Source organism: Mobula hypostoma, chromosome 16 (assembly GCF_963921235.1).
Source record: "Mobula hypostoma chromosome 16, sMobHyp1.1, whole genome shotgun sequence".
Taxonomy (NCBI): Eukaryota; Metazoa; Chordata; class Chondrichthyes; order Myliobatiformes; family Myliobatidae; genus Mobula; species Mobula hypostoma.
The window spans coordinates 18,539,385-18,553,174 of NC_086112.1; the positions used below are offsets into that span (position 1 = coordinate 18,539,385).

At 43.3% G+C, this 13,790-nt stretch overlaps 1 protein-coding gene across 1 annotated transcript in view; it reads right to left on the reverse strand.

Annotated features, from left to right (window-relative positions):
* The window catches only part of LOC134357260 (solute carrier organic anion transporter family member 3A1-like), a 315,218-nt gene that overhangs the window by 21,314 nt on the left and 280,114 nt on the right, over positions 1-13,790 (reverse strand). The window contains exons 7-8 of the mRNA XM_063068602.1: positions 9,935-10,073; positions 1,109-1,284 (exon numbers count right to left, since the gene is read on the reverse strand). Of these exons, the coding sequence (XP_062924672.1) occupies positions 1,109-1,284; positions 9,935-10,073 (315 nt within the window). The remainder of the gene's footprint in view (positions 1-1,108; positions 1,285-9,934; positions 10,074-13,790) is intronic.

A 13,790-nucleotide genomic window follows, 5' to 3' on the forward strand; every position in this document is an offset into this window, starting at 1 on the left:
ACCTCCTCCCTTCCTCTGCAGTTCGAGGGCGGGGGGGGTGCAAGGGATGAACCATATTGGGCCTCCTACATGCTGTCGGCGCTCTCTTTTGGCCATGGACATTCGAGTGCGGATGTTTTTGTCTCGGCTGGCCTGGTTTGTCACTCCCACACTGTAAGAGTTGCCCAGCGTGTAACAACCATCACCTTCTCTTCCTTCTGATCACCTCTTCCCTTTCCGATCCTCATCCAGTCTTCACTTCCATTTTCACTCCCTGCTATCCCTTTCCGCTCATCCCTCCACTTACCACTCCTGGTCCTGCCCCCAATCTCCTTCCTTCCCCACACCTCCGGCTTCCTGTGTTCCCTGGGCAACTAACAAGCCGATGGAAGAAGCTTGCTGCTCACTGGGTAGACTCGTGCACCATGGCCTAGTAATGCCTCTCAATTGAATTTATTACTGACATCCCTCACATGCATGAGGAGTAAAAATCTTAATGTTACATATCCGCCTAAATGTGAAATGCGCAATTTATAGTGATTTGTAATAAATAGTATGTATGACAGGACAGTCAATATAACATAGAAATACAATTGTATCAGCATGAATTAATCAGTCCGATGATGAGGAAGAAGCCGTCCCGGAGCCTGTTGGTCCTGGCTTTTATGCTGCGGTACCGTTTCCCAGATGGTAGCAACTGGAACAGTTTGTGATTGGGGTGATTCAGGTCCCCAATGATCCTTCGGGTCCTCTTTATACAGCTGTCTCTGTAAATGTCCTGAATAGTGGGAAGTTCACATCTACAGAGGCTCTGGGCTGTCCGCACCACTCTCTGCAGACTCCTGTGACTGAGGGAAGTACAGTTCCCATACCAGGCAGTGAGGCAGCCAGCTGGGGGATCAGAATCGGGCTTGTGCGACACTATAGGCCTTCAAATCAGCAAGCAATGACTAGAGTTTACCAGTAGGTCTGCTGAAACTGCGAAACAGGTTTGGGAGTAGAATCACCTCACCCAGGCACTCGTTCTGATGACCCACTTTCACACTGATTAATACAGATACAAAAGAAAATCCAGCACACTCTTACTGTAATAGAATAAACAACTAAGTGTCTATCACAGCACACCCACCTGATGAGAATCATTACAGATGGCGTCTGTGCCATGGCGCCCAGCAAACTTCCCACACACACAACCGCAAAGAAGGCCGGGAAAGCGTATTCACAATTTGTTTTGGGGCATTGTCCTGGCATGGCTGTGGCATTCCGGGCAAACTCAGTGTTGATGCAGGCACAGTTGGTAAGGTTCTGAGGAAGGAAGATATTTGTCATAAAGGAACGGGAAGTAATTAGCGTGGGTTAAAACAACATTTTATCAGACTCTTAGCTTGCAACTTCATTCCTATAAATGTAGAGTCCTTATTCCTCAAATGTATACAGAATATTTATATATTTTGCTTGAAGTATTACCAAAGTTGAAGGAAAAAGGTGCCTCTGCCTGGGAAATATTTATTACTGAGAAAACACAGTGATAGATGAGTTAACCCTCATGAATAAATCCTCTAGGACTAGAGGGCACAGACTCAAAATAGAAGGATGTCCATTTAGAACGGAAATGAGGAGGAATTTTGTTAGCCAGAGAGTGGCCAATCTGTGGAATCTGTGGAGGCCAGGTCATTGAGTATACTTAAAGACGATGTAGAAAGGTTCTTCATTAGTAAAAGATGAGGAAAAGGTGTGAAAGGTTATAGCGAGAAAGCGGGAGAATGGGGTGCAGAGGGATAATAAATCAGCCATAATCAAATGGAAGAACAGACTCAATGGGCCAAATGGCCTTATTCTGCTCCTACATCTGATGGTCTTATGGTTAACTAAGTTTCACTTGTGGATCATCATTTCAATGTTATCAAGATCTAGTCCTTTACTTAATTAAGCCATCCTGCGACCGCCATTCTGTTACCAAAACCTAGTTTTACTGTTAATCAGTTTCTATGTAATCTCATCAACTGACAATTAATAGTTGTACCAAAATCATGTTCAGGTAGATCAGCTTTGACTGGTCTCCTGCTGTGCACTAGTTTTTAATAAATCACCTGTTATTTCAAACTTGTGACCATTCAGTTTGCCGAACAGTAGGTGTAGCAGTGAATGAGTAATGGGGTTCGGGGAGCAAGGGTAACCCCAGAGAGGAGGTAGTTGAGACACAGAATGACCATCCTGCCCTGACAGAAGTTTCAAAGGCATCCAAAGTAGGTTCTATACACACATTGGAAGGTATAGGGAGCCATCGAGAATGCTTTATAAACAGGGCAAAGCCAAGAAATGTACACAATAATTCATTGGCCATGCCTCAGTGGGTCTACTGTCTCTAAATCAGAGCACCACACATCAGGAAGGGTGCCAGACCATTAAAGAGCTCACAGGAGATGTTTACAGGAATGATATCAGGTGTCATAGACCATGGAGAAATTGGATAAAGGGTAGGGGATGTCTGAAAGAGAACTTCAAAATCATGAAGGAAGGAGAAAGTGTTTCCAGTAGCAACCAGAGGACACAGATTTGAAGTTTTCGATAAAAGAGCCGGGGTAATATGAAGAAAGCCACCTGCAGTTTATCATTATCTGGAACACACTGTCTGAAGGGGAATTGCAAAGAAATTTAATAAAAATATAAGCATTTGAGAAAATTATGAAATGGAAAAATTCCTTTGACTTCAGGGAATGGTTTGATAGCTCTTTGTAAATATAGGCCACATGTGATGTGCTGTGGCTCAAAGTTCAATGTTCGAAGTAAGTTTATTATCAAAGTACATAGATATCACCATATACTACCTTGAGATTCATTTTCTTGCAGGCATTTACAGGAAGTTAAAGAAATACAATAGAATTTATGAAAATCTATAAATAACAAAGACCATCAACCAATGTCCAAAGAAGATAAATCATGCATATGTAAATAAAACAAGTAAATCAATAATACTGAGTTGTGGAGTCTGTAGGCCTGGAGTCAGTTCAGCATTGAGGTGATAAGGTTTCCCATGCTGGTTTGGAAGCCCGATGGCTGTAGGGTGGTAACTGTTCCTGAACCAGGTGGTGTGTGGGACCCAAGACCAAAGGTAGGAGCTAGAAGAGGGCATGGCCTGGATGGTAACGGTCCTGGATGATGGATGTTGCTTTCTTGTGGCAACGCTCCTTGTAAGTGTGCTCGATGACAGACAGGGTTTTGCCTGTGATGGACCAGGCTGCACCCAACACTGTTAATAGACTTTTCTGATTGTGGGCATTGGTGTTTCCCCACCAGGCCATGATCAGTCAGTATATTCGTTTTGTCATGTATCTTCCACAGTTCTACAGTTAACTTCTGTTCTTTATATTTGAAAGGACTGTTTCTGTGGTGAATATGAAATGCACACTATTTATCAAACCTCGAGATACTATTCATTCCAGCTTCTATTGAGCAACATTAGTTCCTCTGATTACATGCAAGCCATTGTGCCAAGCGGGAAGAGTCTGATTGCTATGAGAATCACAATCTGTGACGGCAGCCCCCGGGAGAAGTGAGATTCTTGTACTAGGCTGGTAATTTCCTAACTGTGTGGACACACACAACAGAAACCTGTGAATCCAACAACTTCATTAAAGAGCTATCTTGTTATGTATTTTTTTTCTCATCGTGGGAACAGCTGAATCTACAGGTTTTTGAATGTTGCTTCACTGTAACGTTTACCATTAAGGTAATAGGTGAGTAATGAACTGTAATGTTTAATTCCTACAGATGGTTAGCATTTCTTTATGTGCTTTACAGCAGAGCTCTGAAAACTGCTTTGTCTTAAGTTAAACAGAAACAGCGGGAAGTAAGGCTGGGAGAAAACTAAAAATAAAGCAAATTTTTATACACTTTCATTTCCCAGCTATAATCTTGGGGGAGCTCTTTAAAGGTCAGAAATTTATAAATTGTCATCCGGCCAGAATTATTTCATTATCACTGTAGCTCTGAGCTTACCACTGGCTGCATTACATAGCAACCGTTAGACGCCTCATCCTGAAACCCCTCAATTAGTTTTCAGTAGGGACAAAGCCTTCACCACTAAAGACATGAGCACTCACCCACACAATACAGTATCTTTGTTGTCTCACTGTCACTGATAACTCCTTATGATTAGTTCTGGGCACCCACTCAATCTATCCACCTCCGATTGCTCAGCTCGCTTCTTTCGTCTCTTGGCTACGATACTGGCTTGGACACACTGTCTGTCTCCTTCTATCCTCTTCAGGATTCAGCCAAAGCCCACTTCTATTTACCTGTTTAACTGCCTTCTTGAAGATGCCGAGCTGTAGGGTAAGTGGATCCAAAACCGTCCTGGCATTAGGGGACAGAGAGTGACGGCTGAGGGTGGCTTTTGTGAATGGATGCCTGTAACCGGTTGGGTTCTACAGAGAGTACTGCTGGACCCCTTGCTGTTCTCTATTACACGTGAATGATTTGGATCTGAACGCCAGAGGCACCGGAAGCAAGTTGGAGGCTGGAGGAGCTGCTGGCAATATGGAAGGCTGTCTAGGGCTAGAGGGGAGACACCAATTTGTTGGGGAAATGGCATATAGAGTTTTCATCAAAATGCATGTGAGGTAAACACAAGTGATTCTGCAGATGCTGGAAAGCTAAAGTAACCAATTTTAAGCAAATATGCGGCGATGAATTCTGGGACTAATCAGGTTGGGACATACTGTGCACTATGAAAGGTTAAGTTCAAAGGAGCACAGAGATACAGAGGAAGCTTGCCATGAAAATCAAGCAAACCTTGAGGGTGGCAGTGCAGGCAGGAAACATGGTTAAGAAGATATATGGAGTATTGCTCTTCAATAGTCAGAGCACTCAATACAAAAGTAGTGTTGTTATACTTTATAAACCACTGGTCAGACCTCGGCTGGAGTACTGCATGCACTGTAGGAAAGATTTGACAATGCTGGAGAGGGTGCAGAGGTTGCCCAGCAAAGACATCTTTGACGATAAAGGCCTCAGAAGGCCATGCCCTCCAATGGGGACTGGTTTGGAGCACATGTGCTAGGATCAAGGTATTGGCTGGATATAAACTTTATGAGGGGTGTAGATAGGGTAAGTGCAAGCAGGCTTCTCCCACTGAGGTTAAGCGAGACTAGAACTAGAGGTCGTGGGTTAAGGGTGAAAGGTGAAATGTTTAAGGGGAACACGAGGAGGAACTTTTTCACTCTGAGAGTGGTGCAAGTGTGGAACGAGCTGCCAAAAGAACTGAGCTCGATTTCAACATTAGAAATTTGGGTAGGTACATGGATGAGAGAGGTGACTATGGTCCTGGTGCAGGTCGATGGGACTAGGCAGAATAATGGTTTGGCATGGACTGGATGGGCCAAAGGGCCTGTTTCTGTGCTGTATTTTTCTATGACTCTATTACTCTAAACATGCACAACTATTATGCATTGTTTCGTGCTGGCCAACTCATTCAATGTTCTTGCAATTCCTGATGTCCAAGTAGGTCCCAGACCCTCCTGGGATGGCTGCGGGAAGTCTGGAAGTCAGATGGAGGTTGTATGGTGCCTGGCTAACCCCCTCAGAGGCTACTACCATTGGTGAAATTTAATGTTCCTCACACCTCATATCACTCCTCTGGCAACTGTTCTGTTACTTACAGATTCACCCTCCCCATCCTCACTTCCCCTGTTTCCACAGATTCTTCTCTTTCTCAGCTGGCATTTTACTCCTCTTCTCATGCATTCTGAGCTTCACTTCTTCCCCAGTTTTCCCTTCTTTCCTGGTTGTTCTCTTCTTTCCCAGTTTCCACATTTCCTTGGTAGATTCCTCCAGTAAGTTGTTAGCTATTAGCTTCAAATTTATTCAATTAATTTTAATGAAAAAAAAGTCATAGAATAACAAGTCCTACGACTGCATGCAAAGGCCAGGAAGTGGTCCAGCCATTCAACATCATCATGTTCAAACAGTGACCAGACTCTATATCCACAAAGTACTGGAGGATCTCAGCAAGCGAGGCAGCGTCTATAGAGGGGAACCAGAATGAAGGGTCTTGGTCCAAACCCTCCACAGATGCTGCCTGACCAGCTGAGTTCCTCCAGCATTTTATGTGCATAGCTCGAGATTTCCAGCATCTGCAGAATCTCGATACCCAACCTGCTCTAGCTCAGTTCCTTAACACTCTGGCCAACAAGGAACCATCATTTCCAGATTTAAAGTTTATAAATGAAGTGTAACCTATTGACATTTGTGCAAAATAATTCCAAACTGATGACACTTTTTGTGTGCAGAAGCATTTTTTTGTCTTCACTCCTAGTTCCTTGGAATACAACTCTTCTTTGTTTAATGTGTCCTTATCTTTGAACTCTTGATCTCGTTCTGGTTTGCCAACACTGCATTCCTATAAGTTAGAGGTGGAATTTTGGAATTCCCTATCCAAAGAGTAAAGATAAATTTTATTTGTCACAAGTACAGTACTGTGCAAAAGTCTTAGGTCTACTCATATAGCTAGGATGGTAAGACTTTTGCACAGGACTGTAGTAATTTTAGTATATTGCACTGTACTGCTGTCACAAGAAAAATACAAATTTCATGACAGACCTTGCTTGTTGTCTCAGGGCTGGGTATGTCCGCATCCATGTCACACACCACACCGACACTCTTTCCCTGCCCACTGTCCCACACCCCTCCCACGGCACTCCACCCTCACCATTCACAACATGGCTTGTTCCCACCTGATTTACAAACCTGCTCTCTGCTCCCAGCTCCCAGTTTATAATTACAGCACTGTGAAAAAGTCTTAGGCACCCTATTTATGTGTGCCTAAGAAACTTGCACAGTTCTGTACATTGAAAGAGCAAAATATGAGGTGAAATGTGTTGTTTGCATCTACGATCAGCACAGCCTGAGGGCTGCCCGCAAGTGTCGCCATGTTTCTGGTGCCAACATAGCAGGTCCACAACTTGCAAAACTTAAAAGTGGTACGTCTTTTCGGAGTGTGGGAGGAAACCAAGGCACCAGGAGGAAATCACGCAGAGTCTCGCAGAGAATGGACAAGCTCCTTGTGGCCTCTCCGGGGGGAATTCAACCCCATCTTACAGCTGCTGTGTTAACTGCCAATGGAGAAGGGAATCTTTAAAGACCTTCAAAGAGAAAGCAGGTAATTTTTGTGGAAGAGCAGGGCCTGAGGTCTATGGGGAACTGGCCCAGAAGAGGAATCAAGGCCTACGGCAGGTCATATTGAACAGCAGGACAGACTAATGGGTCTACTCTTCTTCGGTGTTCCTATGTTTCTTATGTGAATCTCAATAGCAACTCAAGTCAACAAATTCCACAAATCAATGGGTGGAATATTTTTCCAATTCTTTATATAATATCAGCAGAAAGTCATAATTAATAGATTTTCCAATAAATTATTAAAAAATTCTAAGTATACTTAGCTAATTTTCCCAAATACAGCTAAGAATGCAAAACGGCAGCAGCTGGGTGCTACTATTAACAGGTGAAACAATTTCTGAATCATTTGTGCTTAAATGGCGCTCTCTAGTGGCTAGACTTTGTTCTTGTCAGACTCACCCTCTATGCTTCCAGATAGAATTTACAAAGTACCCAAATTCCCTGAGATCTGAGATTAATTGCACCACAATAATTATTAACAAGAACTTCCATTTATATTTTACTTTTAAAACTTGGAATCAACTGACATGAGAGGTCTATGGCAAACATGCTGAACTGTTTCAAGATGAAACTAAGGTCCTGGTAAAAACAAATCAATAAAATTTTGACAAGAAAACAGACTGATTTAAGGATCTACACAGATGAAGGTATTGCTAACAATGGAGGCAGTGTGGCACAGCATCCAAGCTGGAGTCAGTGCTGCCTCACTGTACACTTGGCAGACGGCAAGCTGCATTTGACTGCAGACTGCTGCAACATTCATGGACTCTGGGTCTCGGACTATTTTTTTTGTGTGACTGCATCTTACTGATATCTTATATGTGCTTCCTATTGTATATGTACTCTACATAACTTGCGCTGTGTACAATGTTGTTACTGTGTTTTGTACCTTGGCCTCGGAGTAACGCTGTTTCGTTTGGCTGTTGTCATGCATATTCATGTATGATTGAATGGGTATTAAACTTGAACTTGAATAGAGAAACTAGCTCCAAAGAGCATTGGAGAATGAGGGGAGATTTGATAGCAGCATGCAAAATTATGAGGGGCATCAGTTATAAGGTTGGATGACACTAGAACTAGAGGTCATGAGTTAAGGGTGTAAGGTGAAATGTTTAAGGGGAACATGAAGGAGAAGTGCATCACTCAGACTGTGGAGTGAAATGCCAGCAGAAGTTGTGGATGTGGGTTCGATTTCAACGCTTAAGAGAAATTTGGATGGGAGTGGTATGGAGGGCTATTGTCTAGGTGCAGGCTGATGGGACTAGACAGATTAATAGTTCGGCACAGATTAGATGGGTTGAAGGGCCTTTTTCTGTTATGCAACTTGATCACTCAATGAGTCGATGACTATGCACTCTGCTGATTTTATCCTTAACCTTTCCTCTGTTAAGCTGCTCCTTAATATTTTGCCTATCAACCTCACTATTTCTTTATACGGCTCAGTGTTTGATAATTTCTCCTGTGAAGCACCTTTGAATATTTTACTATATGAAATGCGCTACGTACGTATCCCTGCAGAAATGTCCATGAATATGCACAGCAGATGAAAGAAGTGGCCATAACAAACATCTAGCATCTCAATGCCACCCTCCCACTTGCAAATTTTAATTAGGCTTAAATGGGGCAGATATCCTGCTGATCTCAGCGGGATCTATTCCTACTTTAGGCATTCCCTTATGCCACAAACTGCAGGCCTCTGTTATATGCAATCAATGTATAGGAAAACAGTAGAAAAAGGACATTTCAATGAAATGACTCAAACACAATGAGATGATTAAGACTTTCACACTTAGCCAGAAAATAAAATCCAGAAAGCAATTCACAGAAGCATGTAAATCTTGCTCACATGTACGTTACTTGCTTGACTTGCAAAATTACGCCAAGAAACATTCAAACAACACTTCAGGTAACACACACGAAATGTTGGAGGAACTCAGCAGATCAGGCAGCATCAATGGAGAGGAATAATTAAACAGCTGAAGATTTGGGCTGAAAAGGGTCTCGTTTTTGAGCGTGTTGCTCTGGATTTCCAGCATCTACAGAATCTCTTAAAGAATACTTCAAAATTTTTTTTGCCTTCCCTCCCAACAGAAACTTCCACTGTTACGTAAAAAGGAGGCAGAAGACATTGCTGCTGCCATTGGGAAGGAGGTACGGGGGCCTTAGGTCCCACACCACCAGGTTCAGGAACAGTTAGTACCCTACAGCCATGAGGCTCCTGAACCAGTGTGGATAACTTCACTCACCTCAATTCTGAATTGAGAAAGCTAATGGTATGTTGGCCTTCATAACAAGGGGAGTTGAGTATAGGAGCAAAGAGGTCCTTCTGCAGTAGTACAGTGCCTGGTGAGACCACACCTGGAGTATTGTGTACAGTTTTGGTCTCCAAATTTGAGGAAGGACATTCTTGCTATTGAAGGAGTGCAGCGGAGGTTCATGAGGTTAATTCTCGGGATGGTGGGACTGTCATATGTTGAAAGATTGGAGTGACTGGGATTGTATACACTGGAATTTAGAAGGATGAGAGGGGATCTGATTGAAACAGATAGATAGATAGATAGATATACTTTATTGATCCCGAGGGAAATTGGGTTTCGTTACAGCTGCACCAACCACTTTCAATTCTTACAAAAAACACACTTCTATTGTTATCAGTCCTTATCAGACCTGATCAGCAACAAATTCTTTCTCGTTACACAATAATACACAGTAGCTTTGATTCTACTTCTGAATGTAAAATCTAACAGCACAACCATTTAAGGAGCATGAGAAAGCTCACCTTGTTGGTACATCCAGCAAAACACGGCGAAAGGTAGGTAATGCCGTCAGACCCGCAGACCGGATTTAACATCTCTTTTGAGCATCTGCAATCTTCATTACATAACACAGTCAGATCTCTTTTGAATCCATCAAAGGAACTGAAAAGCAATCCAAAGTCACAGTGAGACCGTGTCCAAAAACTAAAAGCTTAATTTGAACACTTGGAAAGCCGCCAATAAAATAACACATTGCTACAAACTGAAACACAATGTTGCTCGGACAATTGTCTCTACATGGTGAGAATGTGATTACTGTAATAAAATTGTTGATGAAGTTGAGGCTACCCTCCACAAAGGTTAATACCTTCTTTCTCAGCATTTTCCCAGGACAGCAAGAGTATCAGTGGTTTTTCCAGATTGTTTCAAATAGTGACTGATTTCTGTTAAAACTTTTCCAATATTTTTCCATGATTTACAATCTGTATTCAAGTGTTGTTGTTGAATTTGGTGACGGCTCACTTGATTTATATAGCTTCCAGAAGCTGCAATTCATTTGTTAAATTGACAGATTATCTGTAAATGGCCTTGTAAAATAGAAAGGATTTCACTTAATATAGATTCAACTTCCAGCGTTAACCATGCTTGTTGATGTAAACAGGGATTAAATAAGCCAAGCACAAAACCTTTACAGAGAGTTAAGCAGACAGTGTAAAGGAGTAGCTTTCTTCAATCAATTGCACTAGAGTGTAGAGAAAATCTGAGAGGAAACTCCAAACATTAAAGAGAGATTACAAATTAGTTTAAATATTTAAACATATGGCTCTAAATTAGTTTAAACTGCAATTTAATCCATGTTTTCAAGGTGAAAAGACAAGCAGCTACTGTAGGTTGAGAGTGAGTCCCTTGGTTGTGAAAGTTAGGACCGGGGATCAAAGTCTAAAAATTTGAATAAGCCCTTTCAGGGGTGAAGCGAGGAAACACTGCTATGCACAAAAGCTGACAGAAGTTTAGGATTCTCTTCCACCTTCAATTTATTTATTGAGATGTAGTGCAGAAACTCTTTGAGCCACACCACCTAGCAATCCCCCGATTTAACCCCAGCCTATTTACACTGAGCAATTAGACCTACCAATCGCTACATCTTTGGGCTGTGACAGGAAACAGGAGCACCCAGAGGAAACCCACGTGGTCACAGGGAGAATGTACGACCTCCTCATAGGCAGTGGCAGGAGTTGATGCTCAGTCAATGTCAATTTAACACTTGAGTGCGATAGAGTTTTATTAATGAAATATATTAACAGCAGTGGACATGCAGTGAGGGTGGGGTGTGTGGAATTTAAAGGAAATGTACAGAGCAGGGTATTTTTTTTAAACAAAGAGTGGTCAGTATCAGGGCTAGTGGTGGAAGCAGATACGGTATTGATGTTGAAGAGAATGGTGGGAAAATAGAGGAATGTGGGCCATGTAGAGGCAGAAGAGATTGGGCATTGTGTTTGGCACAAACATTGAGGGTCAAGTGGCCGGTTCCTTTGTTGTATTGTTCCGTGTTCTAAGGGAGGGAGGCCAAAGATGAATACGTGGAGTTAAACCACAACGTGTCCATAACTCACTGAATGGTGGGGTAGATATCAGGAGCTAAATTGTATACTCTTCTTCCTATGCCTGAATTAAGTGGTAATTAGCACGGAGTTGGTAGACAGAATACTTGGATTTGAATTCACAAATTCGCTGTTGGCTGATCTGAGCTGATGAAACTCAGGAAGAATCCACTAGGTAGCTCAGCAATGTGTTCTACATCTATTCTCCATTAAGACTCCGCTTCTCGGTGTGATAGGGAAATGTCCAGAAATGAGTAACACTCCATCAGCTGGGACTCGAGCAAGTCAGAAGCATTTTGTTCAGCTGGGGGTTTACTACATGGTTGCAACACCAGTTGTGTTTAAAAATGAAGTGTGCAACCCAGCGAAGGGAGGGAGGGAGGGAACATCGACTCAGACCATGAGAGGCCTGCATCGGGCATTTTCATGCCTTACAAATTGGAAGTCTGTGTGGGGCACCACTCCTTGCACAGACTAGAGCAATGTGTGATTAAGTGCCTTGCTCAAGGGCACAAACAAGCTGCCACAGCTGAGGCTCGAACTAGCGACCTTGAGATAACTAGACGAATGCCTTAACCACTTGGCCAAGCGAAGCTGCAGCATAAACTACAGAAAAGAGCGTAAAATAGATGATGGTCTCAAAATCAGATCAAAGCAGTTCCCCCCTATCCATCTTATCTCTCCTTCTGATCTACCCAGCTCCTCCTTCACTCACCCCAACCTCATCACCTTGGTTCTTACCCCTCCTAGACCGACTCGTTCTGACCATCACTTACACACTGATTCCCCTCCTGTACAGTTCCCACCTGCTCTTCCTACCTTCCTCACTCGATTCCATGCTCCACCTTCCTCTCCTACCAGACTCCATCATTTTCAGCCTTCTGTTGACTCCACCTATTGCACCCCCCCCAACTTCTGTCACTACTTCCGCTCTCCCCTCCTGCCCATCACCTCTCCCCTACTCGACCCACACTTGCTGGTTCTCGCTCCAGCCCATCCACTCACCTTTTCATTACCTCTCTCTCTCAGTCCAGTGAAAGGTTTCAACCCCATCCATTTCCCTCCACAGATGCTGCCTGAACCTCAGGGTTCTTCCAGCAGTTCATTTTATCTGCACTCAGATTAATTTATTTATTACGCATACATTGAAACATAGGGTGTTGGGGTGGAGATACCACTCCACCAGAGGAGGTGTATGGCGCTCCTTCTCTCCACTAGCCTGCAGGCCGCCTGTACGGCGTAGCACTGAAACCATGAGAGCAGGTGGTGGATGGTCGTATGAGCAACTGCTGCCTATCACAAGTCCTGTGCGATCCCTGACACCAAGCAGACAATCTCGGAAGGATATTGGTAATGGTTTGTAAAGACACTGCCCAGAAGGTGGCAATGGCAAACCACTTCAGTGGGAAAATTTGCTACGAACAACCACGGGCACGGATAGACCATGGTTGCCCACGTCATATCACATGGCAAATAATGATGATGATGACATTGAAACATACAGTGAAGTGCGTCATTTGCGTAAACAACCAACACAACCCAAGGATGTGCCGGGCGCAGCCCGCAAGTGCTGCCACACATTCCGGCAGAGCATGTTTTGTTTTGATCCAAAATATCAGCGACCTTACACTAAACTGTTCCTGGTAGGTTTACGCAACTATCGCATGTCGCTGTAAAAATAAAACCTGCTGGTGTACTTATCCTTTTTGTGAAGCTCAATAGTTACACCTGGCTGACAGGAGGTACTGCAAGAGTAAAGCCTACGTTTCAGGGATGAACACGGCTGCAAACAATGCCATCTGGTAAAGTGACGCCAGTACGATGACAACTCAGCTCCTGAGCACAGCCTAACATGAGACACATCATTCAACTGTGGTATTAGATCGTGTTAACACGGAAGACCAGCTGTCGTCCTGCCAAGTATGCTCAGTGGCCACTTTATTAGGTACACCTGTACAGCTGCTCATTCGTGCAAACAGCTAATCAGGCAATCATGCGACAGCAACTCAATGCATAAAAGCATGCAGATGTAGTCAAGGAGCTCAGTCGTTGCTCAGACCAAACATCAGAATGGGGAAGATATATTATCTAAGTGGACTTTGACTGCGGAATCATCATTGGTGCCAGACGGGGTGGTTTCAGCATCTCAGAAACTGATCTCTTGAGATTTTCACACACAGCAGTTTACAGAGAAAGGTGCAAAAAACCAAAAAAAAACATCCAGTGAGCAGCAGTTCTGTGGGTGAAAATGCCTTGTTGATGAGAGAGGTCAGAGGGG